Source organism: Pseudopipra pipra, chromosome Z, assembly GCF_036250125.1.
Source record: "Pseudopipra pipra isolate bDixPip1 chromosome Z, bDixPip1.hap1, whole genome shotgun sequence".
NCBI classification, from domain to species: Eukaryota; Metazoa; Chordata; class Aves; order Passeriformes; family Pipridae; genus Pseudopipra; species Pseudopipra pipra.
Genome location: NC_087581.1, coordinates 1,643,473 through 1,665,693, shown reverse-complemented (window position 1 = coordinate 1,665,693; position 22,221 = coordinate 1,643,473). Strand labels below are relative to the sequence as shown.

The following is a 22,221-nucleotide window of genomic DNA, read 5'->3' as shown; positions in this document are numbered from 1 at the left end:
AGGAGCAATTTGGCAGTTTATAAGGGTGATCCAGTAGCATGACAAAGAGGAAACATCCTGGGCTTTTCCACCAGAGCTGATGACAAGGACCTTGGCTGGTAAACATTACACAGCAGTGACTTCCCCGTTAACCACAAGAACCACCCAGGCCTCTCAAGTGTTTCATTTTTTGTTTCATTTCATCTTTAAGCCACACAAAAATTTGTACTGTGACTTGCGGGAGAGTCTAGGGATGTTCCTCTGGCTCCTCTGTACAAGGCTGAGAAGGGACTCCTCCTGCCAAAGCCTGGTGACACAGTGGGATCACAGGGGATGGACCTCTCCAGCCAGTGTTGGGTGTTCAGCCATGGGTGTTCAGGTCCAACCCCGGCCTTGCTGTCACCCCCAGCACCTCACTTCTCATTGCTGCTTGTGCATAGACTGCTTTGGGCAAGGTCTTTGTAATGCCTGGCCCAAAAAAGCCCAGAACTCACCATGTGAGTCCATGATACCATATGGTATGGGAGAAGCTCCATCCATCACTTCTTGCTGTGAATATTTTTCCCAATTAGCTGTCCCAGCACATTTTCATCTTCTCCCTTAAACCACCAGACATTTGTCCCCACCTTGATATGCCTCCACTGTGTGCCCAGCAAACCAGGATGAATTTTAAAATGCACGTAGACAGCACAAAGAAAATGCTGTTTCCATGTGGGGGGGGGTTTTACTAATTCCTCCTAAGCCAATTTTTCACCATTTTGCCTCCAGAAGGCCTTTCAGACCAGGGACATGGGCAGAAGGACCCATTCATCTCATGGGCTGGAAGACAACCTGCAAGACAAGAGTCCACAGATACCTTGGAGAGTCAGGGGAGTGAGTCAGATGCTGAGCATTACCTGAGACTGGGATCATGGCTCTGCACCACTTGCAAATGGTTTTCCTATGTGAAAAACCATGATCTCAAGAGGGTGGAATTTTACCACCTTCCCTTGCAGTACATCAGCAGCTGACATTTTGACAATATTTTATGTATGATTTAGCACAATAACTGCATCGTTTGACCCCTCTTTATTGCACTCCTCAGTTACTGCTTGGCAACACTGGGGGAAAAAAGGCCCAACCGTGCTGTAATTTACTTTGTTGCCGTATGTCATTAGAAGATTTAGTACTGATGATTCTGGAGCCATGGTCCAAAGCAAGAGCACAGTTAACATGGACAGGCTGATGTCAGACATCCCAAATTTCCAGAGAAATCCTTTTCCGAGGAAGAGAGGAGGGAGACATGTCCTGCCATCCACTGGAAAATCTGGACTTCAGACTGTCTCAGCCACCTGATGTCTGAGCTTCTTAAGTGGATGAGATTTCCCTAAGGTGATTTCCAAGGAGGGAAGAGTGGAATCCGCAGCTAAGCTGTACAGAGCACGTGGATAGGTGAGGTCCCAGGGCCTCCATTGTTCTGCTGGAAGATGTTAATGGAGCTGGGGAGTACCTGAATTTAGGTGCTGAGGGCATGAAGCAAGAAGGACATCATGTTGCTGTCCAGGAGCAACCCGTCAGCTGACGCATTTTCATTTGGGAAGGACCTGGCTCTGCTCTTGATCCTCCACCCAAGGGCAGGTCGGGGCTGTGGTTCTGTTCAGACCAGGTTTACTCCAGGTCAGAGCTTTGCTTCCTATGGCTGCAACTTTTCTGAGCCCTAAAGATGGATTTACAGCATTGGCAAACCCCAGGCAAGGGGAAATTCTTCCTTGCTTAACCTCCAATCTCTATTTTAACCTTCAGACTACCTCCCACTCGCCCCAAATCTACCAGTTCTAGGGCTAAGCGAGCTCTGGGTGAATGGGGACACATATGAACCTGTGCTCAGCAACCTTCTGTCACGTTCTTTTTTTTTTTTTTCCTTTCTTTTTGTTGCATTGAATGAGGGCTAAAATTAGCTCAGCAGGAGGTGAAGGCTGGAACATTTTAGCTAAAGCTGTCATAGCACTGAAAAGCCATAGTTTTGCTGATTATTTCTCAGCTTTCTTACTGCGAACAGCATCACCAGGCCGTTTATTTTGACAGATGAATGCAAGCAAAGATCCCATAAAATAAAGTGATCCATGAGGCTTTTCAGGTCATTCTCCGGATGATTTAACATTTGACCTGGAAAAGCATGTCCAGCTGAAGGTCTGGACAGTTCAATGTGTCATAGCCATGGCCAGGGGTAGTCAGGTAAGGGGTGTGGAGGATGTCCCAGACCCTTCACTGCACCTTGCAAAAACAGCCCGCTGGCACTGCACCCATCTTGGGGGCACCTCCATGGCCAAACTCTGGGCTTAGCTGGATCGTTTTTCCTCTTTGCACTGTCATAGAACAATAGAACAGTTTAAAGATCATCTCATTCCACCCCCCTGCCATGTGCACCTTCCACTATGCCAGGTTGCTCCAAGCCTCATCCAACCTGCCCTTGGACACTTCCAGGGATCCAGGGGCAGCCACAGCTTCTCTAGGCAGCCTGTGCCAGGGCCTCACCACCCTTACAGCCAGGAATTTCTTTCTAATAGTTTGAAGCCATTCCCCTTGTCCTGTCCCTCCAGGCCCTTTTCCAAAGTCCCTCTTCAGCTCTCCTGCAGCCCCTTTAGGCCCTGGAAGGGGTTCTAAGGTTTCCCTGGAGTCTTCTCCAGGCTGACCACTCCCAGTTCTCCCAGCCATGTCACCTCTGTCTCCATGACAGAGCAGCTTCAGCCTCTGAGCATTATTGTTACCCTATATATTCTGGAAAGCTGCTGTGAAGAGTTCATTTAGGGGTACAGTATTTCTATCCTCTGCTTTCGGCTTTCGGGATGAGCAATTTCATGTAGTTTCTGTACCTCACAAGAGGAAACCCTGAAAGACAGGAAGTTTAAGTTATTTGGTCATATCTCATGGGCTGAGGAGTGAGAACAAGAACCAGATCTCAGTTCAAGGGACAAAGCTACAATTTTACTTCAGGGCTTTTACCACCAGGATACAGCACATACCTCATGGAACCAGGTGAAAACATCTGCAAAACATCTCTGCAATGCAGAGTTCTCTGGTGTGTCCACATGGCTCAATGCTACTTTGGTGCCACACATCAGAGGCAAAACTATCATCTCATCTCTTCTGGCTTAAGATCCACAAGCAGTTTTCAGAAGCACAGTTTGGAGGTGGGGGAAGTACAAGTGAACCAAATATTCCCCATCTTTTGGTTAATCTAAGGCAAAAGCCATCCAGCTGTGGCAGCCCCATCCCTGGAAGTGTCCAAGGCCAGGCTGGACGGGGCTTGGAGCAACCATGTCTAGTGGAAGGTGTCCCTGCCCATGGTAGAGAAGTGGTAGAGATGATCTTTAAAGTCCCTTCCAACCCAAACCATTCTGGGATTTTTCAGATTTCTGTGCTTGTCAGACAGCTGACTGTAACCCCAGAGTGGTCACTGATGTGGTGGCTCCTAGGCTTGGAATGATCTAACCCCAGGTCACTACTGCCCACACAGACCTGCTCACACAGATCAATCCTACAAAAACTCACACATAAGGAGTCAACAATTGGCTTTGCAATGAAGTTGTCTGGTTCATCCTTCACCTGCAGAACCTTTGATAGTGTTCCTTGAGCTCCTGACACGTCATCACTGCCAGCTTGGCTGCTGGAGCACGCAGGTGTCGTGTGATTATTGGATATTTCAAGTTTGCTGGCCAAAGCCAAATTGTAGTGTAGATGGCATTGTTTCAAGACTTGTTCTTACAGCTGCCTCTCAGTACACATCAAGCAAGACAGAATGGCTGCATTCATCATGCCCTCAGCTTTCCATGCTGATTCCCACCTGAAGGACAAGGTGAGAGCCTGGAAACTCCCACACAAACCTTGCACACAATCAAAAGCCGTTATGAAGCTGGTTCATGGGTTCAGTAACATGAATCCAGCTGAAGACACAGTCCATTCAGAGACAAGCAAATGCTGTATCTCAGTAAACCCCTCTGGGATGAGCACCTCTCCACTGAACAGAAGGCACAGCATGGAGCTTTTGTTCACAGAGTCTGATCTGCTGCTACGTCCATCCATCACCCGAAGGACAGCAGAGGCTGCAGTCACACTCCTGGGGTCCAGTCATTTTGGTGGGGTAGAATACAAACCTTTTATTTCTTCACATCCTCCAGTCTCCAGGACTCTGGCAGTTCCACTCAAGGTCCCTCTCCCCAAAAGGCAGGAACCAGCTGTAGGGATCTTCTCCCTGGCAGAGCAGGTGCGCAAGGGGGATGTGGGGCAGTGAATGCCTAAAGGAAGGGTGAAGCGGGGCAAAAGGAATAAAAACCTTTACTTCCGGAGGGGTGGGAGATAAAAGGGGTGGGAAATAATTGGGGAAACCCACGAAGGCTTCCTCCTCTTCTCAAATTTTCCTCCTCACCTGGTGGCACAGACACCTGTGTCCCAGCACAGAGCAGAAGCTTGGCCTCCCCAGGTATTTCAGAGACAGGGACAGCGTCTAATGTGAGCTGTGTCCTTAGCACTGGGGTTCTTTCAAGCTGAAATTATGAAAAACAGGAACAATAACCCAGCAGATTTTGGGCAGCCAGTCCCTCCACTCTTGGGGCTGACAGGGTACACTCAAGCTGGGGAGCCCAAAGCCATGTGCACCAAGTCGACCCAACGGAGCCCAGATCTCAGGATGAACCCACCCCGGTGCCACCCACACCAGAGAAGCCCCACACAGGGCTGGGGTGGGTGCTCCCATTGCTGACCCCACGCAGGACCCACTTAGAGCAGCATCTCTCCTGCCTGCCTCCCCCCCACCACTAAAAAAGCCACTTGGCACAGCCTGGGATCAAGTGTACATTTTTATTTTTTAACAGAACATAAACTCCTTTAGAAAAAAAAAACAACATTCAGCTGGATGATAACACCCATAGAAAAAACACCAATCTCGTGTTCTTTTTTTTTTTTTTTTAATTTGGCATTTGTTATTTGCATTTATATTAAAGCAAAGTGCATCTTTCTTATTTTTTCTCGTTTATACACATTGCACAATACATAAATAATGATGCTTATAAAAGTCTTTATATTTACAAGTAATAATATATTTATATATAACATAAAATACATTTTTTTCTTTAATAAATCTCAGGGTTTTTTAAGGAGTCCTTTTTTTTTTGTGTGTGTGTGTGTATTTCGAAAGCACTACAATGCTAAAGATCCAATGAGAATGCTCTCTTGTTCAATTAAACCTTTATATTTAGAAAAATAGCTTATGTTAAGGTCTAAACATGCTCATTGAGCTAAGAACAGTGTAAAAGTATCATACTCGTGTATGAATTCAAGAAGAAATGAAAGCACAACTGCATTTCCAGATAAGGTGGTACCTGGATAACCTGATCTAAGCAGGTTACAACAGACCAACTATGGTGAACACTTTGTCTTTTTGTTTTCCCCATTTGTTTTTTTTTCTTTTGTTTTGCTTTATGGTTGGGTTTTTTTTTTTAGGCTTAGGCTTCTGTCGCTTCACATCTCAGCTGAAATTACCAAGCACGGGCCATGGGCGAAGCTCCTCCGCTGTTGTTTTCTCCCCTTGCATCAAATCCACGGCCGTAAAACACACGGAAAAAGCAGTGGAAGGATGAACACAGTGACAAGACACAAACCCAGCAACAAGAAAAATACAATAAAAATTCAAAAGGGTCGGTAAAAGACCCGGTTGGGAAAGTTTTGCACCATCCTCCGGCGGCAACGCAGGGTTAGCACCGCTGGGGAAGGGATCTCGGTGTCACCGTCACCAGGGTTGGGAAGGTGGTGCGTAAAAAATACAGGTATCTTGTTGATTTGTCCAAGAGAAGGAGCTGTAACATAGAGCAAGTGGCTTTCAAATCCGTCGATCCCCTTCAAAGGTGTGAAATAATTATCTTATGTGATTCTAGATATCCCCCTTGCACCCTTCTCTCACCCTTCTGAGTCATTGGTCATTCACACTTCTAAAAAATAGATATATTTATCAAAATACCCCCAAGGCGAGAAAAAAAAAAAAATATCTTTCCATAAGCTATTTCTCAAAACGAAGAGAGGGGTAACAAACAAAAAACAAAACAAAACCAAAAAGTTTGCATGAAAAGCAAGCACTCAGAAGGAAATAGTAGCAGCAAAGTAGTATAAATGTCATGAGTCCACACTGTCTCGAGTCATCGGTTATTAAAAATAACCTCCAACCAGCACGGGCAACTGCTGATGAACTGTCTCGTGTAGCACTGGCCCCAGCCTTTCACAAAGCTGATCTGAACGGTAAATCCGGTCCACGGCTGCTGCATGAACTCGTGGTCGTTGGGTCTCTGCAGGCTGTACGCCTTCTCGTAGTCAAAAGCCTTGATGGAAAAACCCGGAAACACTTTGTGAACCAGCAACGTCCTGGAGTCGGGGTTGTCCAGTGTGGCCGACTTGATGAAGATGGGGTAACTGCTGCGGTTGTACACCCACACGCCGTCCACTTCCTTGGTGAGCTGGATGCCATAGCCGATCTTGCTGCGGACCTTCTGCACCAGTTGGCTTTTGTTGTCTGAGTTGAGCTGTCCGAGGCAGAAACCATTCCCCTGAGGTAGATCATAGAAGATATCCAGGGAGGGCTCTTGGACAGAGTACAGCCGACCCACGCGCGTCTTCTCTTCCCAGTATGCCACCACACACCAGTGTGACCTATCCCCTGGCTCCTGAAGAACTTGAGAATCTACAGAACAACAGAAAACAAAACAAAACAAAAAAAAAAAAAAAAGGAGAAATTTAGCACCAGGGGAGTTAATATGAACCAAAAGCGATGCAGAAACAGCAGGACCTTGCCCTGCCCGTGTCCTCATGATGCTCTCCATGCACAAACCAACATCCACAGCACACCCTCTGTTTCCAAAAGTCATGTTATCAAGAACATTTCCAGGTTTGGGGGACTCCTGTGCTGTTCCAGTGCCTAGCTTTAGCTGGATTTATGGGTCCTAAATCACCAGGTCCATCTTTAAAGGTGGCTTCAGACACACCAGCAGCCCTGAGGCACAGTCACCCTCACCCACACCAACACCAGGACCATCTTCAGTGCCAAAAGGAGGGGAGATGCTCCAGCTAGCAGCATCCATCAAGACCAAACACACTAAGGCCCCTTATTTTTATACCCAACAAATGGTGGATTAATTTCCATAAATAATGATCCACTGTTCACAGGCACAGAAAAAACATGAGATGCTGCTAAGACAACCACATTGAATCACTCCATGGGACCAGAGGGGATGGGAACTTGCCCCCAGTTCATGGGGCATTTTACTACTCATATATAGAGCCTGGGTGATGGAGAGGATGGACATGTCAGACAAAACTCTAACTCATGGGAAGCACCAAGAGATAGATGGAACCAAAAATCTCACACTTATTAACAAAAATGGCTTAAAAAAAACTCAAAAAAAACCCTAGAACTAAATTCCCTTAGCTCTTCTTTCAACTTCCTTCCCGATAGCTACCCTGTGTGTGCAGCAAGGATATGATGTAGGAGTAAAAAGCAAGGGAGGAGGAGGGAAAAAATGTGAGAAAGCCCCTTTTCCTTATGGAGGATCCCTAGCAGGCTGGCGCTGCTCAGTGGGTAATTCCTTCCAGCCTCAGTAGGCATGTTAAGACCTGGGAACTATTCATCTCTATAATTGTGTTTAAAAAAAAAAAAAACAAAAAACAACTAGCTGGGAATGCAAGTTAGTGAGCACTACCAAAATAATCCCCTGCACCATGGGAGATGAGATGGTGGGTGACCCAGCAACCCAAAGCCCTCCCTGTGGCTCCTCAATTCTCCCCCTCCCCATGGCAACACGCTGGCTTCCCTGTTTTCTCAATTTTTTTGCTATTAATAACCCGTTTCCTCAGCGCAGGCGTTTTTCTCCCGTCTCGAGTTGTGTTTGAAGCCCTGCACTGTGCTTTTAAGAGAGAAAGAAAGAAAGAAAGAAAAGAAAAGAAAGAAAAGAAAGAAGAAAGAAAGAAAGAGAGAAGAGAAGAGAGAAGAGAGAAAGAGAGAAAGAGAGAAGAGAGAAGAGAGAGAGAAAGAGAGAGAAAGAGAGAAAGAGAGAAAGAGAGAAGAGAAGAGAGAAAGAGAGAAAGAGAGAAAGAGAGAAAGAAAGAAAGAAAGAAAGAAAGAAAGAAAGAAAGAAAGAAAGAAAGAAAGAAAGAAAGAAAGAAAGAAAGAAAGAAAGAAAGAAAGAAAGAAAGAAAGAAAGAAAGAAAGAAAGAAAGAAAGAAAGAAAGAAAGAAAGAAAGAAAGAAAGAAAGAAAGAAAGAAAGAAAGAAGAAAGAAAGAAAGAAGAAGAAAGAAAGAAAGAAAGAAAGAAAGAAAGAAAGAAAGAAAGAAAGAAAGAAGGAAAGAAAGAAAGAAGGAAAGAAGGAAGGAAAGAAAGAAAGGAAAAACAACCACACACTTTTAATTTCCTCATTTCTATGCCAGCGAGGAAATGGAGGCAGCTACTAAAAATGGGCCTGGCCATGTATTGCCTCAAAATAGGGACCCTGGCTCCCAGGTTAAACCAGGGTGAGGGTTCCAGTTGTGGTGGGGCAGCCCCTGGGACAGCATCTGTCAGGGTGCAGCTTGGTTTGTCCTCCCACCTCCCTTTTTTGGTGCCTCACAAGACTTTGTTGTAGACAACTTTATATCCTGCTGGAACCAGGGACAGAGGAGGAGGAGGGACAGAGTGGGCAGTTTGGGTTTCCTCCCCACTAACCCAAATAGGGTGCCCCCCACCCAAAGGTGCGCTCAGAGGGGCAGGAAATACCCCCAAAGGTGGAGTTTCCACCACCCGCCCGGGAGATGGAGGAACTGGGGTGCGGGATGCCTGGGACACAGAGGAATTTGGAGAGGATGATGCTGGATCCAGGGGAAGGATGCTTCTAGATCCATGAGGAGGATGGTCCTGCATCCAGGGGGATCTGCACTGACCACCCACCACCCTCCTCCCCACTGACTGCCTGCCAGAGCCTCTTGGGTTTTGTTTTACAGCAGCTGAGGGAATTCTGGAGCAACAGCCATTGAATCCCTGCTGAAATTCCTACAGGTTTTTATCTATTTTAACATAAAAGCATCCCTTTCAGGAGGGAGCAGGGGGTGAAAAAAGGACTTTTTCACCTGTCATTTGTGCTTGCATTGGTGAAGACCACTTAACAACCAGCCCGTTGCCACTTACAAAGAGTGAGTTAATTGCCAGAGCATTTAAGGAAAAAAAAAAAAAGGAAAAAAAAATAGCAAACTGCCTTGGCGATGAATGAACAGGCCTTTATGGAGGGCTGGAAGTTCATGAATGAATCCCACTAGGTTTTTCAATGACACGGGGTGACCAGACCTCAAGGACGAATCTTAGGTAATCCGGGATATATTTTTTTTTTTAAGGAGCTGATGCCAGCACACAGTATAAATATGCCAGAGCCTCTTCCGTTTGCGGGCTTCGGCTGTTGACTGGATGTCTAGTCAAAAAGCCATGAGAATATAAGGGCTGAGCTCGGATAAACAGGCTCAGGCCTCCTTGCCAGCCACCACCAAAGCTGTTTTTCACAGTTGCTGGGACCCCATCAGAGCCTCCTCACTCCCACCCACCTCCCCAGCTCTGGCATCCGCCAGGAAAAGGGGTGGGAAACGCCAGTGGCATCACCCGGGCAGGAGAGAAGGAAAAAATGACTCAGAGATGCTTCCTACAGTGACAGACTTTTCTTTTTTTTCCCCCTAAAAGGCTTTTTTTGGTGGCAATGATGTGTGCAAATGAAGCAAATAGAAGGATTTTGCCCAAAAGCTCAGTTCATCCCGTGGAACCTGGGGTCATGGCAAGGACCCACCATCCAACTCCCATCTCTGCTTTCTGCCAACTCACACAAAAACCCAGATCCCAGGAAATTCACAGCCGCATCATCCTCAAGACACCCTCGTGTGCGACAGCCCACAAATGGTTGCAAACGCTTTGGGATCCCTGTTTTGAGTTAAAAGCATGGTTTTTACGAGCAACTCGGAGCAAACACATCCCTTTCTAAATGCCTGGAAAACTCCCAGCAAACCGGGAGTGTTCCCATATTCCAGCAAACAATGATAATGTTTAATGCTATAAACATCCGCGCTATTATTTCGTTATTAAGCACCCCTCCATTTGCTGCTATCAACTGGGTTTATTAGGATTTTCCATGGTTCCCACTGCAGCCTGTCTCGGGGCTCTGCCAGGCTCCCCCCACCCCACCCCAGCGCGTTGTGCAAGCTTATTGTGCAAAAATAATAGTATAGAAATAACTGAAAATGAAGTGAGTCCGCCCTCGGGAATTTAGGGAATTAGTTTTATTGATCAACTCATAGTTGGGTAGACGGGGAACAACCACCCACAACAGTTCCTCGCAGAGGGGGGATGTCAAGGCAGTAACTTGATACCCCAAAGTCCTTAGGGTGACATTTTTTGTAATTCTGATGCAGACAGTTCATCACCAGTGATGCCCCAGCACAACCACTTTATACAGTATTTCAATCCCACTGGAAAACTCTTTTTTTTCCCGTATTTTTCACACCTCCCTGAATTTTCCTGAGGGGCTGCCCTGACTTTGCCAACGCAACCTTTGTCCTCCATAAAAGCACCATCCCAGCTACTTTCCAACATGCCAATCAGCACAAGAGGCTGTGAGGTTCCCCACTTGCCTTGACCCTCAGGGACACCAAATCCTGCCCAAAATTGCTCAATAAGAGACCACAGCCAGGATGCCTCTACACTGGGGGTGTGCCCATGCCGCCTGTGGGCTCAGGGCATCATCCTACTCCAGGCAGGGATGCTGCTGAAAACGCTTCATCCGTACAGAAATCCTGGAGGACTGGATACCAAAGCAATAACTCCAAAAAATTAACAGCTGCTGAAACCAATGGGGTCCAGAGGACGGTGAGTATGGGAGATTCACACCATGGAAACACCCGAGTTTAACAGAAAGGCCCCACACTTGGTTCTTCCAAGCCATGGCAGGAGGACTCATATCTCCCATCACTTGGAAGTGGTAGGAAACTTCTGGTGTGGCTTTTCTCCCCATCACATGAACACTTCTAAGATGATGAAACCATGTCATCCGCAGGTTTTTTTTCCAAGCTCCAGCAGTTTTATTAGGCATTTGGGAAGAAAAAGTGGTTTGGTTTTTTTTTTTTAATTCACAAAGAACCAAAGCATTTTAGCAAAACTGAATTTAAAAAATAATAGTAATAAACTAAAACAACGTAGCTCCTGTCCACCTTTTGGATCTCAGCCTTGTGCCAGGGCCAAGTTCATGGACAAGGAGGGGAGGTGGGCTGGGGATCCTTTGTTTGTGTTCTGTTTTGTTTTGTTTTGACATAGGTAAAAGTTTTCCTGCAATCAACGGACTTTGAAAGAAAACAGCAAGTTTAGCACACACAGAGCTATCTCACCCACCAGGACTGCCCCCAGCAGATCACGTCAAGAGCTGTCAAAATCGTCACCAGTATCTGCAATAATAACAACTCACTGCTGAAAATGGGAATAAAACAGTGTTCCTGATGAGGTTTTTAAATGCCTGTAACTGGATCTTTCATCAATGATATTGGGATTAGAGGACAATAAAATTATCCAACTGTAGAGTTGTTTCAAACTACGTATGAATGCTTTTTCTAATATATATATATACTTATATATTTATTTTTTGAAAGGGCAGTTTTGATCCCAAGCATCTTCTCATGCTCTTCCTAAACTACTCACCATCTCACCCCCTCCTCTCCCTCATTCCTCTGTGATCCCTGGGTCTGGCTTCCCCATCAAACATCAACCCTAACACAACACTCACCATCATAGCATCTACCCTGAACTGCTAACAAAAGTCTTCTCATTTTCACAGAATCACAGAATGGTTTGGGTTGAACAGGACTTTTAAAGACCATCTCATTCCAGCCCTCTGACATGGGCAGGGACACCTTCCACTAGACATGGTTGTTCCAAGCCCCATCCAACCTGGCCTTCAACACTCCCAGGGATCCAGGGGCAGGCACAGCTTCCCTGGGCAATCTGGGCCAGGACCTCCCCACCCTCACAGACAGCAATTCCTCACCAATAGCCCATTTAACTCTGCCCTCTGGCACTGGGAAGCCATTTCCCCTTGTCCTGTCCCTCCAGGCCCTTGATCCCAAGTCCCTCTCCAGCTCTTCTGGAGTCCCTTTAGGCACTGGAAGGGGCTCTCAGCTCTCCCTGGATCCTTCTCTTCTCCAGGTGAACCCCCCCAGCTGTCCCAGTCTGGCTCCAGAGCAGAGGGGCTCCAGCCCTTGGAGCATCTCTGTGGCCTCCTCTGGACTCGCTCCAGCAGCTCCACGCCCTTATCATGTTGAGGACCCCAGAGACCCGGAGAGATCCCTGCCAAGCTTTCCAGGAGACAGCTTTCTGCTGGAAAACAAGTGCTGTGGGCACCTGCTGAGGAGCAGATGAACACATTACAGTCCTTCCCCCTTTATCCACCTGCACATACGGAGGGCAATTGGTGCTTTAAAAAAAAATGGGCTGGACTGGTGTCAGCACAACGTGTTGTCTGGCTGGGCCGGGGCTGAGACCAAGCTCAGCACGTCTCACACCCGGTAATCTCTCTTGGCTGACCTTAAGTGGCATCTGTGTGCCCGGGGCAGAGACATGATCACTGTCTTCTCCTACTCTTTGAGATGGAGACACAAAACCTGGAATTTTTTACAGGTTTTGTTGTTGTCATGCTCTTCCAGGCGTTCTTCGGGACAGCTCGGGCACTCTGGTTGCCGCTTTGCCCCTCCTATTATTGGAAAGTGCTGATTTTGTAGGATCTCGGGAAAAACACATCCCCCCCCAGCCCTAACTCGAGAAGTGAAGTGGCATAACATCAGGGTGAGGAGAATGCAGAGCATGACATGCTCATCAAAACAAAATAAAATGGGCACCCAAAAGTTAAATCTCAGGTTATTTACAGGGTGAACAGACAAAACAAAACAAAACAAAACAAATGAAACCCCAAGAAAAATACTTAAAGCCAGATTTCCAGGTATGTTTTGCAAAAGCAAAGGGAAAAAAAAAAATCCAAATTAAAGGATATACCCTGCTGCAGAAAAGGGTCTTTGTGCCTTTAACGGAGTTTGTGGGCACTCTGGAGACACCACCCACAGCAATGTTTGCCCCAAACCTTTTATATCTCCCTGCACACAAGGGCTAGACAGCTTCACCTTCCTCACCACCCCCTGATTTTGATGGCTGGGATGGTTTCTGAAAGCCTAATTTAGGGGATGGTTATGTGTTAAGCTCCTGTTGTTTGCAGAGAAAATAAACCCTTACCTACTGCAGGGATGCCACCGCCCAAGGTGGCCTGTGGGGTCCGTCCACCTCACCAGCACAAGAGCCCCCAAAGAGCTGAGACAGTCAGTCACGTCAACACATACTTAGGGAGCCTTTAATCTGTGGATTATTGACACGATAGACCATAACATCTCTTTAGGAGCCATTACAGCCCATCGTGTCAGTAGGTACTTATGCAGTCCTTAATCCGCGGATTGACAGGCTAGACCATAAATTTGTGTCTATGCCTAATTAGGCAGCTCTTATTACTCAGCATATACAGTAGTCAGGCAGGCTAAAGAGCCTTAAGATTATTTCTTTAATTTATTAACAAGTTGTCCACCCAATCACTCAAAAGGCCCCTGGCTCCTTGCAAAATCAGTCAACCTTGCATGAAAATAAACATCCACCTGAGTTTCCCCGCAAGACTTCAGTTTGCTGATGTTGTCTAAGGGCGAGTTCAATGAGGACAAAGAGGATAAAACATGGCAGAAGCCACCAGGGGAAGGAGTCTCTTATTTCCCAATATTTCTGGGGCTTTGGCTCAGATTTGACTCAGTGGCCACCTACAAGTTCGGGAGTGCTCCACTCAGTCCCCAGGTGACCCAACCAAGAACTTCCATGACCTTCACCACAGCTGGGAAACCCCCTTGTGAAATCAGGACAAAAATGAGGTCAGGTGAGATGGTGGGTAGAGATGACTCACCCCTGAGGACATCCCCTCAGGCTCCCACCCCAGCTTGATGGCATCCTGAGCCAACTTTCTCCCAGCCTGGAACCCAGCCCTGACCTTTTGAGGGTTAATTCACGGATGGGACAATAAAATCAAGAAAGTAAAGTGAGAAAGGAGCCCTCTAAGAATGTTGCACACAGAGCACACACCAGCATGGCAGACACCAAGGCTGAATCAGAGGAGCTGTTCAAGTTTGAAAAATATGGGGTGATCAATGTCCCCTGCATTGCAGGACAGCAAAGAAAGAACCCAAGTGAAACTGCTGAGTTCATGGAGTCCACCAAACCAGAAATTTGATTCATAAACATCCCATTAGTCACTGTTCCTGTCTAATTACGGTGATTAATCAATTACCATGGCTAAAAACGACTCCAGAAGAGAAGAACTCTTTTTTTGTGACCATTCTCTTTAAAAGCCAAGCAAGGCTGGAGCTACAAGGAGGTGGAGCAGGGGGGGGAAACACACAGGCACACACCAAAAATGCCTGTCTGCCTGTCTCCAGTGGTTAGAGGAGCCAGCTGACTCCAGTTTCCTCCGTACCAGGCTTCAGGCCTCATCAGCCATGCAAATTATAGAGTATCGTGCTGTCTGAAGGCCGAATTTCGACTCAGCTCAGAGAAAAGCCTTAGAGGAAGGGTGGGGATGAAGAAGCCAGCCAAATCCATTCATAATATTTACAGTAAATGGGCCTCTTTGCTGTTGTTTAGTATACAGTCAGCCTAATTATTTTTGAAGTTTTAATTTAAAGAACCGTCTTTATCTGCCTCTCCTTCTGCACCCCTCAAAGGTGTGGGAAAACTTTTCCCTTGTTTCAAAAAAGCAGTAGGACGGGAATCCCTTCCCCAAGCTCCAGCCCAACAGTTGGGTGGGACACAGGGATTCTTCAAGAGGGGAGACCCTTCCAGAGTGGTCCTGCCAACATCCATGGGATTTTTAAGAAACCTAGGCCATCCAAATAGCCACAAGGGCATGCAGATCCTTGTGGAAAACCCCTAGAAATGCTATTTTCGCTGCATGTGTCCCTGTTGCTGTTCTCCCATGCTGGTGGGAGGACTTGCTGGCTCGGGAGGTGCTGCATGGTGCTCCACTGCCCTGTGCACCCTCCAACCTCCTCCCCTTCCTTGAGAGCAACCTGGAATAATCACACTTTCATAACAAATCAGACAAGAGGCTCCTCTGGAAAATACAGGAAGCCCGAGCCAGTGCTCATGAGATGATGCCATGGGAGCCCCAAGTGACTCAAGGATGGCACCAGCCCCAGCTCACAGAGAGGAGCAGCCACCTCCATGCTTCAGCCGCAGTAACTACCAAAGACACACCTCTTCTCCACCCATACCCAACCCAGATCTCAACCAGAAAACTTCTGAGAAAGAGAAACCAGCACACAAAGGGATCCTGACTTACAGCGATGCAAATCAGACGCGAGGTGAGCTTGCCAAAATATCTTTCCCGACTTGGGTTGTGCTGGAGGCTCCTGTGGCAGCATCCTGCCCATCACCTTTCCTGGATAAATCCACAGACACTGAAGCCACCAGAGGCCACCAGCTGGCCACACCAGCCATGGCATCACTGACCCCCTCAAAGCAGCCACCAAGCTCGAGTTTAGAGGATGGCCTTAAAAAGCTTTGGTAATTTAAAAATAAAGCTCCACTGTTGCAAATAGGGTCACTCAGTATCTGGTGATGCCCTGGGGAGGGTAGGGATACAGTCACACCAAAGCCACAACCTTCCACTGACAACATGTAGCTATGTGGGTTACACGTTAAAAACCTTGTAAAGACCTTAATAAAAACTGAAGTAGAGCAGTCTAGGATTTCCAAATGGGATACCCAATACACAGATGTGTGTTAGGATTTTTTCTTTCCCCCCCCAACTGCATTCCATACAGACACAGACACAGCATCGCTGCCGTTCTCATTTCAGTATTTAAAAAAAAGCCTCTCCCTGCAGCACACCAACCCAGAATTCTCACCAAAGACTGAAAACAGACGTAAATATATGTTTCTCACCCCGGCAAAAAAAAAAAAAAAAAAAAGCCCACCTCCCCCAGCTCCTTTTCCCAGAGCAGCATCTCCCTCACAGGGATGTAAACGCATGGAAAAAGCAGGGTAGGAACAAAAGTCCTTTTCACGCTCGTCGTGCCCTGCTCCATAACAATTATGAAAACTGTTTAGCTGGGCTGGCATTTGGAGCATTTACTGCATTCCTGCCAATAAATTCCAGTCCCAGATCCGATGGAAAAGGCTCCCTCCCTCCTCTTTCCCCTCCCTCACTTGCCTTCATTCCTCCTGGCTTTCTTTACAACCTAATACCCTGTCGACGCGGGGCCAGGGCCTACTTAGGGGGAAAAAAAAACACCCAGCGCCAGACTGGAGACAGCAGGCAGACTGAAAAAGTTAATCATTACTTCTGTCTGCCTTCATAATCTAATCACGCCTATTCCTAAGAGCAGGCGAAAAGCACGCTGGAGTACAGGCAGGGTCACCACCCAGGGACGGACAGACGGACAGCACCAGCCCCGACCCGCGCAGGGGGCAAGCGCGGGATGGACGTGTGGGATGGACAGACGGGACGGACGGCATTGGGACGGAGTTCACAAGCCTGGCCACGCACACACCCCTCCCCTCGCCTCTCACTTTGCTCTGGATTAATAACGCATAGCAATTATAGAGAATATTATATTCATTAAGTAATTAACCCTCCCGGCGCTCTGGCGGAGCTGGCACCCCCTTCTCACAGACGGAGGCCAGCAGAGGTTTGCCCCAGGCTATAAAACAGGGCAGGTTGGCAGCACCCAGATTAAAAAAAAAAACACCAAAAAGCTCCTCGTGGCTCATCTCACCCCAGTTTTGGTGGCAACAGCAGAGCAGGGTCCCAGGAGGGGACCATGTCATCATCGGGGTGCCACCACCCAGAACCATCCTCCCATGGGGACAAAGCTCAGAGGATTTGTGCTGTCACCAGCAGCCAGCAGCATCCACCCACGGGGACAAAGCCCAGAGAAGTTGGGCATCACCAACAACCAGCAGCATCCTCCCATGGGGACAAAGCTCAGGGGATTTGGTGTGTCACCAGCATTCTCCCATGGAGACAAAACCCAAGGGATCTGGGCATCACAGAGACCCAGGAAGCATCCTCCCATGGGGACAAAACCCAAGGGATTCAGGCATCACTGAGACCCAGCAGCACCTTCCCACAGGGATAAAGCCCAGGGGATCTGAGGCTTGGCAGACCCAGCACCACACCAGCTTCCCCAGTGCAACATCTCAGGTGAGCCAAGGCTTCTTGCTCTTGACACCCAGGATACATTTTCGATGCTTGGCTGTGACAAAGAACAGGAAAACTACAGGCCTCTGCCTATGATTTATGGGTTTGTTCCTTATCGTGAGCTAAGAAGTCTCAGCCTGGCTTCCAAAGTAAATGAATTCATCACTTCAAACGCAGTGATGTAACTTCAGGCTCCCAGCTCCTTTTCCAAATAAAACTCCTGTTATTTGATTCCTGCTCGAAGAATGACTTTATGGAGTTATTTACTCCGTCCGCTCTGCCTGGGAAGGTGCTGTCGGAGCCCAGCCACAGGGTCACTGACAGCCATCCCACGTGGGCGAGCAGGACCTCATCTCAGGGTTTAGTTTCTCGACTATTTTGCCATTTTCCCTGCTTTTCCACTCAAAACCCCACCTTGCACACCAGTGTGTGAACAGACACATAACGCCTCTGGTATTATTTTGCATCACCCGCCATGGAGGGACCTCCTCCTCACCACTGATGCCCGGTAATTTTTATCATCCCTAAATTCAACCCATAGGTTTCCATCACCAAAAATTATTGGATCCAGAGTCAACTTCACCACTTTCAAAAGCCATAGATGTTTGAGCTTCCACTACCTTCCCAACCGCCCCGTTTCTCCAACACAAAGCCAGCACTTATTGATGCAGGTCTGGTTCTAACAAACAAAATCTATTTAACCTGTATATGTATAATATAGAATTCTACACAAATATGGAATCTGTCCAATATACAATGAATATATTGAATATATTCATTATATACTGAATATATCCTGTATAATTATACATATAGTATATTGACTATATTATCTCCATATACATTAACCTACACAAATAGGCTGAACAGATTTTGCTGAATATTTAACCATCTACAGTCTCTCTTATGATGTATATCTATAGCTACATATTTGCAACAAGGGTTAAGAGCCCCCAGCTGTTCTGAATTATTCATGATGGCAAAATTTGCCTTTCCACCTGCCCAGGTATTCAAGGAAAAGCCAGGAAAGCCCAAGGGGGCCAGGACTTCACCCCAAAGGTGGCTTGCACCCCACCAGGGATCTCACTTCATCCCTGAGGGAGGATGAGGAAGGACCACAGAGCCAGGTAGCAGCCATCACACACAGAGAAGCATCACAAGAGCATCACCAGGACCTCCTGCAACCATCCCACGGTGCTTCAGCACTGCCAGCACAATCCAGCCGGGGAGGCTGAAGCCAGTATGGTTTTTTTTATTCAGTGAGGTTAAAAGGGTAGAGAAGGGCTGAGCCAGCTCTTACAGGGTGTTTTTTTTATTTTTTTCTTTTCCCCTTGCAAGTTAAAACCAAGATAATGACACTGGGTGGGGACCAATTTGAAGGGCTGAGCAGCCAAACCAAAATTAGTCTCCCAGCCAAGAGCTTCCTAGGCCTCACAGTTTGGGGAAGGAAGCTGAGAAAAAGCATGAAAATAAAAAAAAAAAGATTCCTTGGGAAGCCAGAGCGTCGCACTCAAGCAAAGGTGACCCTTCTAGTCAAATATTTTTCAATAAAACAAATATAAAATCAAGTGCTGGAGTAGCCTCCCTCGGAAAAGCAGGGCCTATGGGATGGTGTTTTTTCCTCCCTTTTTTTCTCCTTCTTTCTCCTCCTCCCCTGGCACTTTCTTTCCTTTCACTAATAACTATGTTTTCTTGCTTTTTTTTTTCTTGGCTCTTTCCTCATAAAAGACTGATGTAATTTCCTGTCTTGTCCCAATGTTTCCTGTTAATTAACAGGGTGAAAGTTATCATCACGCATTTGAATGGTAACCCAAAAGAGGGGAGAGGAAAAAAAACCAAGAGAAAAATTAATAAAAAAGAAAAGCAAAAAGAAAGAAGAGAGTAGGACCATCTGCTAGCAAACACCACATCACATCCCCAACAGCACAAAACCCCCCGGAAAAAGCTTTTTGGAACCGATGACTTGAGACCATGGGCAAAGATCCCCCCCAAGGGTGGCTCTCACAGCAGGTTTGTGCACAGGGGATCTGAGCCCCCACCCTTCCCTGGATGGGGATGGAAAATCCCTGCAATGCCTGCCCACAAAAGTTTTTTTTTCTTGCATTACAAAGGAAAATATAAAAAGAAGGAAAACGAGAATAAGAGGAAAAACAGGAAGAAGAAGGAAAACAAGTATAAGAAAAAAAAGAAGAAGGAAGAAGGAGGAAAGAAAAAAAGTAGGAGAAAATGAAGGAGAAAAAGAAGGAGAAAAAGAAGAAGAAAAAGAAGGAAAACAGAAGGAAAAAGAAGAAAAAAGAAGAAATAGAAGAAGAAAAAAAAGCAACAAAATAATGAAAGAGAACAGACGTAAAATAAAATAACCTGCAGAGGAAGAAGCAGATGGCAACACCCAAGACGTTGCCTTTATTAAAAGAAGAAGTTGAAGAATAAAAAAAAAAAAAGAGAGAGAGAGAGGGAGGGAGAGAGAGAGAGAGAGAGAGAGAGAGAGAGAGAAAACCCAGGGGCTAATCCAAAGACAGCAGGCGGAAATCCTGCGAGCCGCCGAGAGCTCCTTCCCTCGCCCGACCTCAGCCCCGAGCAGGATCAGGCCTCCCGCTCCTCCGTGCCCTCTGTTCCTCAACAGCAGCCGTGACGCAGCCGGTACCCCGGCGGCACCGGGGCCGGCACGCCGAGGCGGGGGGCGAAAACAAAGCGATTCAGGCAAAAAGCAAGGGCGGCTAGAGCAGAGACCGTGCCTCGGCGGTTAATAATATCTCGGCGCTGAAAATAAACTGGAAAGGAAGCTCCTTTGTGACAGTAGGCAGGCGGCCAGGCTGCGGCGTGGGTCATTCACGCCGGCGGGGGACGGCGGTGGGGCTGGCACCCACCCACCTGCCCAGCCTGTGGCCCTGCCGGGGCACAGCTAGGGCTGAGGAGCGGGTCCCTGCACACAGTGTTCTTCCTGTGCGCCCCAGAATGGGGTGTACCCCGTTTCAAGCCAGCACGGAGGTTTACGGTCTTGGCCGCCGCCGTTCGAAATAGGCATCCCCCCATGCCGGTGGCGGGGAAATGCATGTGGATAATGTTACTGGTTCCTCTAGTGTAAGTGATACCCACTGGCAGACAGCAGGGATGGAAACGATGCAGCCCGAATCCCTGCCAGCCCGGGGCTGCTCCTCTACGAGTGTTTTTGTCCCATCGAGTTTTAAATGTCCCCAATGATCAAGTTGCCGGCGCTCACCGGGGCGGCCACTGCGAGCAGGGCATGGTTTGGATTGACACCTAACTTCCAAAATTCTCCTTTGCGCCCTCGTTACTCCCTAAAAAGTGCCACGTACAGGGATTAAAATGCGATTGTTCCCCTCACACTCTCCATCATTGGTCCACACCACCATCCCCCACCATGGTGGATTCTGGTTGCAGGGTCTTCTTCTGCATTTTATCATCAGCTGTTCCAAAGGTTGGGAAGATCAATCGGCATCTGGAAAAATGGATTTAATGGAGCTGTACGGGTATGGACTGAAATAACCAGTACCTAATGGGGGGAGCACCTCTGCCACCATGTCTTTATAAAACACATCATAGAAGAGTATCTAGGAAAGGCTCAAGAGGCTCTGGAGCACTTAAAAGTAATTATTAAATGGATTCTATTTGCTTTGGAAGGATTTTGTCCAGCAAAACACGCGGAGCTGCGAGGAGGATGCCCCCTGCATCCCCGCGGCAGCACAGGGACTATCCTGGCCATGTCCCAGGGGGGTCCCCACAGGGTGAGAACCCCCTTAAAAAAAAAAAAAAAGAGCCCTCACGGGGCTCAAGGAACCGGAGCGGGTGGCCAAGCCAAGAGCCCGGGGCCGATGCCAAGCGCCGGCTCCCTCCTCCCAGTCGGCCACGGTCAGATGATGTGCGAGGCGAGCCGGGAGGCTCCTAGTCTGGCAGGCAGCCTGCTCTGCTCCAGAGGCTCCAATGCTGTCATCCTGGCGTTAACCCCTGATAACCTTGTCCTTTCCAGGACAGGACGGTGGTTTTTAGGTAGGCAAGGGGGTATGGGGGAGGGGGGAGCCGTGTCTCGTACGAGGCTGGGAAGGAAAGAGTGCAACGCCCCGAGAAGCTCAAAGCAAATAAAAAAAAAAAAATATTACAACGACACAAGCTCAAAAATAAACCAAAAATAAGTGACTTAAAGAAAAAAAAATTCCCAAGCAATTGTTTATCCCTGGGACAAATATACAATCCTAGTTCCACAGGAAGAAGTCTCAATTTCAGATTATAATAGGATGCCAATTTGTAAATAAAGGCATTTCACAGGAGGTTATAAACTCTGTAGGAGAGAGAGGTAGGGAGAATGGGAAAACACAGGCAGGACTCTGGCAGAGGAACAGCTCAGGATCCTGTTTACATGGGCGGGGGAAAAGCAGTGGGGAGCCGCTTCGGGGGGCAAATAGCTCCGGATTTGGACAAGGTGCTTCTTCCCTGGTGAGCAGATACCAGCAGGGATCAGAGGCATAGTGAAACATTCCCGGCCTGTCCGCAATTTTGGAATGAAATGTCAATCAGCCAAGAGGTCCCTTAAACCAGACAAGGTCCCACAGCAGGGAGCGATGCTGATGCTTTTCCAGCCTATGGAGGTCTTTTCCCCATCTTTTTGGTGTGGAGTTGGGAGGGAGAAACTGAGTCTGTGCCTGCTGCAGAAGTGCCTTGCAGGTCTCCCAGCCTCAAGCCTTGCAGAGCCTTGGTCCAGTGTTCACCAAGCATCATCACTCAACATACACTGGCTCTTGGAAACCCTGGGGCAGTTCCAGAGTCTGGGCAAGTGAACAGGATTGGGCCAAAATCTGGGCAAACTCTCGGGTTTGGTATTTTAGGAACAACCTCTATAAATAAAAGAGCAGTGGAGGCGGTGAGGACACAAGCCAACTCATCTTGCTTTCCCTCTCTGATGACAAGCTCTGAGCTTCTTGGAGAGCT

At 47.5% G+C, this 22,221-nt stretch overlaps 1 protein-coding gene across 3 annotated transcripts in view; it reads right to left on the bottom strand.

Moving 5' to 3' along the window:
* Nucleotides 1–4,801: 4,801 nt before the first annotated feature.
* Nucleotides 4,802–22,221, bottom strand: part of SMAD7 (SMAD family member 7) — a 29,209-nt gene continuing 11,789 nt past the window's right edge. For all 3 annotated transcript variants that reach the window (XM_064643040.1, XM_064643039.1, XM_064643041.1), the window contains exon 5: nucleotides 4,802–6,685. In XM_064643040.1, the coding sequence (XP_064499110.1) occupies nucleotides 6,147–6,685 (539 nt within the window). In that variant the 3' untranslated portion in view covers nucleotides 4,802–6,146. The remainder of the gene's footprint in view (nucleotides 6,686–22,221) is intronic.